This window comes from Octopus sinensis, linkage group LG9 (genome assembly GCF_006345805.1).
Source record: "Octopus sinensis linkage group LG9, ASM634580v1, whole genome shotgun sequence".
NCBI classification, from domain to species: domain Eukaryota; kingdom Metazoa; phylum Mollusca; class Cephalopoda; order Octopoda; family Octopodidae; genus Octopus; species Octopus sinensis.
The window spans coordinates 91,247,643-91,253,005 of record NC_043005.1 but is presented as its reverse complement, the minus strand read 5'-3'; the positions used below and the strand labels follow the sequence as shown (position 1 = coordinate 91,253,005).

General features: G+C 34.8%; 1 protein-coding gene across 1 annotated transcript; it reads right to left on the bottom strand.

The window, feature by feature from the left end:
• Positions 1-2,339: 2,339 nt before the first annotated feature.
• On the bottom strand, positions 2,340-3,047 carry LOC115215473. The gene has a single exon (XM_029784637.1). The coding sequence runs from the start codon at positions 3,045-3,047 to the stop codon at positions 2,340-2,342; it is 708 nt and encodes a 235-aa protein (XP_029640497.1).
• Positions 3,048-5,363: the final 2,316 nt, after the last annotated feature.

The window sequence follows — 5,363 nt, the reverse complement described above, 5'->3', positions numbered from 1 at the left end:
TTGATAACAGTTGGAAATTTTTGTCATTTTGTAAGAATGGAATGTAGTTACCAGAAGGAGAAATTTTACCAACTAAATGACGTTATCACTTTGATAAAATAAAAGAATGATGTCGAGTCTTGATGCTGCATATTGGAAAATGTGTCGAGGCACATGAAAACGGTAGATGATTGAACAGCAGGAAGCATGAACATGTACCAAGTCAAATTTTAAGAAATGCCTAATTTTGTAAAATGTTTAATTTAGCTCATTCATTTGCCTTGAATTATGCCGTGCTGACAATTCCAAAGAAGGGTAAAATAGCGTTATACATGGCTATCAAGGACTAAAAATTTTAATACAGTTCTATATTTAAGAGATGAGGAATTATGTACATTATTTACATCTTTATATATAAAAGTCAGGTTGTGTGCTGTCTGTCTCCTACGATTTAGATTCCTAACTACTCCCACATTTTGCGGTGCAGTTTAACAAAAACCGGGTATCTTATAGTCGTGATTCATATCGAGCCCTTCTGGGTATTAGCGCGCGTCTACGATGAGTCTACGATTTAAAAAAAAATTTACCATCAATTTTTCCCATTTTTAATGCATTTTTGGCATATATAAGGGAAGTAACTCTCTAAAAATTTATTATTAAATCTCAGAGCGTAAAAAGCTACAGTAACCCCACCCTTTGTGGTTAGCCATATTGAGATGGCTATTATACTTTACATCTCTAAAAATGCTTATATAGTTATTTCCCTTACAAACCCGAGCAACGCCGGGCGATATTGCTAGTTATTTATATTTGACGGGCATATGGCGTTGTGGTTAAGAGCGCCGGCTACTAACCCCGAGATTCTGAGTTCTGATTCCAGGCAGTGACCTGAATAATAATAATAATGTTTTGATTAGAGCCTCCAGCTTTATGAAAATTTCTGCTTCTGCCCCTTGTCAGAAAATAGCTTCAGGAGTTGTGAAGAACGAATTTATACGTAGTCTGTTTCTGAGAGCTATTCTATTGGGCCTCTGTTTAATCATTAAAACATTGGGCGATCTTACAAACCACTTATAAACCACGTGCGTTTATTTACATTTTTGGAGATGATCGTCAGTTTCCGTAAAAAAAATTATTTTTTTTTGATATGGGGTTGGGTGGAAAGGGGATCTTTTTAAGTCGACGTGAAAACGAAAGAGACAGAGAGAGAGAGATCGCGATTGTATGAGTGAAGTTCTTTTGAAGTTGGCGTGAAGTGGAAGAATTGATGTGCGTGAATGCGCGCGTGTGTGTGTGTGTGTGTGTTTGATGAGGGTGTGCGAGACAGAATGTGTGGTGTGTGTGTGAATTGCTTTTGTTAGTGTGTGTGAAGAGACAGAGGGAGTAATGTTGCTGGTGTGTGTGTATGTGTGTGTGTGTGTGTGTGTGAGAGAGAGAGAGAGAGAGAGATAATTTAAATTTTTAATTCACTTTTTGTAGTGAGTGAATGTGTGTGATTGACAGAGAAAAAGCGCGCGTGAGAGAGAGAGAAACGTTATTTATGTGTGTATGAATGACTTCAGTGACACACATACACGCGCGCACGCAGGTTGTTATGTATGTATGTATCTATGTATGGCCGAGAGAGAGTTAACTGAAATTTTGCTATTCACTTTTTGTAGTGAGTGAATGTGTGTGACTGACAGAGAAAAGGAGAGAAAGGGTATGTATGTATGTATGTATGTATGTATGTATGTATGTATGATGTATGTATGTATGGCTTTGGCTGACTGTCATCCTGTAGCCCCCCCCCCGCCCTGTTGCTAACGAAATGGTATATGCCATTCCATTAGAAAAGTTTTAATCGATTTTCTCGGTAACTATGGGGGCTAGGAAGAAAATACAAACCGCATTCCAATCTATGCACTCGTCTGCACATGTGTGACCTTTTTCACGCAAATCTACCCAGCTGTTTTGCTGTGAACTTCAAGGCAAGAAAGAATACAATGATCACCCATGTCCAATTTATATTATAGAATATATATATATATTCCTTTTTCTTGCTCTCCCTCTCTCACATTTCTTGACCCTCTCTTTTTTTTAACTCCCAGTCTTCCACTCGTTTATCTCCCCTGTACCTTTCTCTTTGCATCTGATTTTTTTTCTAATCCTTCAATCCTGCTGCCCCATATCCATCTCTCCTCCTTCCATGTGACCGGTATCCGGCCAGCCATGATCTTTCTTTCTTGGCCTGACTGCCGACCGCCAACACCTCTTATATCCATCTCCTATGTTCCTGCCTTTAGGCTTTCACTTCATACACGCCAGCTCAATTTAATTCGTTCTCAGAACACATCTGTAACAAAAGTAAGCCATTGCTGTTACAATTTCCCACTCTGTTTTTCAATCACACCCCATGTCTTATGATCTTTACCAACTCTAGCATTAAAATCGCCCAATATAATAATCTTATCCTCGTGTGAAATTTTGCGGATATTTTCGCTCAATACATCATAAAAGGAGAGCTTTTCATTATCACTTACATTCATAGTTGGTACATACCGGCCTTTCTTTAAAGGCAACCTCAGCAATATCATTCTATCGTTTGCACTGTATGGCAGTTCCTCTAAATCATCAACCAAGGAGGTTTTCAGAGCATCACTTTCTTTTTTGCAATTTTCTTTTTCTTCTTTCCCACTCCAATAAAATGTATAGCCTCTGGATTTCTCAGCAAAGTTACCTTGCCAAAGAAATCTAGTCTCTGATAATGCTACAATGTCCATTGCATACCTTTGCGTTTCCTTACCAATAAGAGCAGACCTTCTCACTGGGTATCTTTTATTTGATTCTGAATTTAATAATGTTCTTACATTCCAGCATCCAAAATTCATGGAAACTTTTCTGTTGTTGCTGCTGCATGCAGTGGAAGGATGACGACCGAGCCCAGGCTGCGATACCCTGGGGCACCTGCCGACCCAGACGTGTTCATCTCTGGATCCCAAGCCCTTTTTGCCATTTACATTTTCATACTTTATAGATCTCATAATTGTATTTAAGCCTTTTTTCGGGTTACGACCAGCCTCATTCATTGAGCTTGTGTAACTTCAGCAACTATGGTAGTAGTTGAATAACAATATCCTTAAGGCCTCCAATTTACTCACACACAGCATCTTTCAGAGCTAGTTGCTAATTCAGTTTTTAACCAAATGGAACACCGTTAACATATTTGAAGAGCACTGGTCTCTAGCTACATTTTGGCATATAAAGAAATTGAGATTTGGTACATAAAAATTTGTAGCAACGTTACAGGAGAATAAGTAAACCACCAATCAAGTTTAGATCTAAATAACTTTTTTATTTTAAAAGCAAAATATATTTATCTTACCTTCAATGGTAGAAGCAAGCGTGAAGCATTTCATAGTTTTGGTCCCATGCAACAAAAACTTGTATCAAAAAAGTTATGAGGTAAAATACCATGAAAAAAGTATAAGTAAGGCAAAAAATTGGATCTAAGTATAATTAATTTCTTTATTTTAAAAACAAACTATTTTTTAATTAAGCTTCAATGATAGAATTCAATTCGAAGAATTTCATGGTATCAATCTCATGCAATGAAGTTTATAAAGAAAAAAGTTATGAGTGTTTATTTCTCAAATTTGAAGGTGATAATATAGTTCTACACTTTTATGAATATAATTCTCGAGGACTTTTAATATATGTCACCGGCATCATTGAGGTAAGGAAAAAAATATCAACAATACCGCTGATTGACACATTTGACATATTATTTATTAGCGTAATAGCATAGCATGGAAAAAAAAAAGATGTTTAGCGAGGAAAATTGCTAATAAAAACGTCAACACTGATAATTGGACTGAATCATTAATCCAATAACCATGAAATACCTTTGTGCAATAAATAACGACAACACTCGTTCTGTGCGAATAACTTCACGTTCACGGTTTTTTTCAGACGCGTGACAAACGAACGCGTACAGTGAATATACAATGTTCAATAAAGATTTCTGGGAAGAAGAAAGGTTTTGATCAACTTGCCATGTTCCATGATAACTTTGAGTAAATACAAGTAAATCAAGCTACGAGATTTACTTTCCACAGGCACTAGACGTAGAATAGCATGACGAGCTACTGGTAGGAAATTAGATATCGAATTCATGTGCCTGGCTCTCTCGTGGTCGCAGTGGACCTTGTCGCGTCTCGAAGAAGCAGTTAGAGAAGATAAGTTGTTTGAACGGGTGTTCACGCTTAAATAGGCGATGTGCTACCAGACCTCCTGCGTGCAGTTTAGCAGTTATGCCTCTGGTAAATTAGCAAAGGAGGAGTTAACCATGTTCGCCTGGAATGTTCTGGTCAATTAGTGTTACCTACAAATGCGAGCAAGAGAAATAATATTCTTAAGATTATTAACCTGGAAAAGTACAGGACAAGTTATTACATCTGGTAAAGTACAGAACAAGAAAATTTTTACTTAGATTATTGCAGCTAAGGATAAAATTTGAATATTAAAAAAAATATTTGATTTTAATTTTCAAAGTAACATTATAATTAGAAAAGGTACTAATATTTTGTTAAAATATTGACACACTAGAATACTTAAAAATTGAGAGCCAGAAGTACCAATATAGCTAAAGTTTTATGCAAAGTAGAATAGTATATATGGTAGGCAAATTCATTACGTAAAAAATTGGCATTGGGAAAAGACTAAAAATGTGAAGACTTGGCAAGAACTTAGGCAATGACTCAAGCAAATTTTATTGTGAATTTGTTGTTATAGGTAGATTTTACTGTAATATATAACTAATTTTTGTATTATTCTGTTTATTGTACAAAGTATGTATTACCATTATTTCTTATAACCTATTTGCAAATTTCTAATTATTGATTAATAATTAAAAAATTGAAATTTTTAAAGAGCAAAAATATTTCAATTAAGTTTTTTTAAATTTTTAATAGAAATAACAAGCAATAAATTATAGAAACAATAACTTGTAATAAATTTTTTAGTTTTAATAAACGTTAATATTTTCTAATTTAAAATTTTATCCTTAGCTGGAATATTTGAAGTAAAAGTTTTATTGTTCTGTACCTTACCAAAGACAGAAAAAATGCCCAAAAGACAGGTTGGTTCCTCTCTAATTTGTTGTCAGTTCTTAAATATATTTCCTTCTGTGTATGTATATATATACTACCAAACAAACATGGTTTTTATTGAACTCCTAATACTTTTTGTTGAATATTTTCTTAAATACTTTTTTGCAAACTGTTTTTAACGTTTTCTTATTATTATTATCAAAGAATGTATATATGTATTTCAATATTTTTGTGACAACCAGTACTTAACACAACAAAGCTTATACAAAGCTTTACATTTTACTATTGACAATC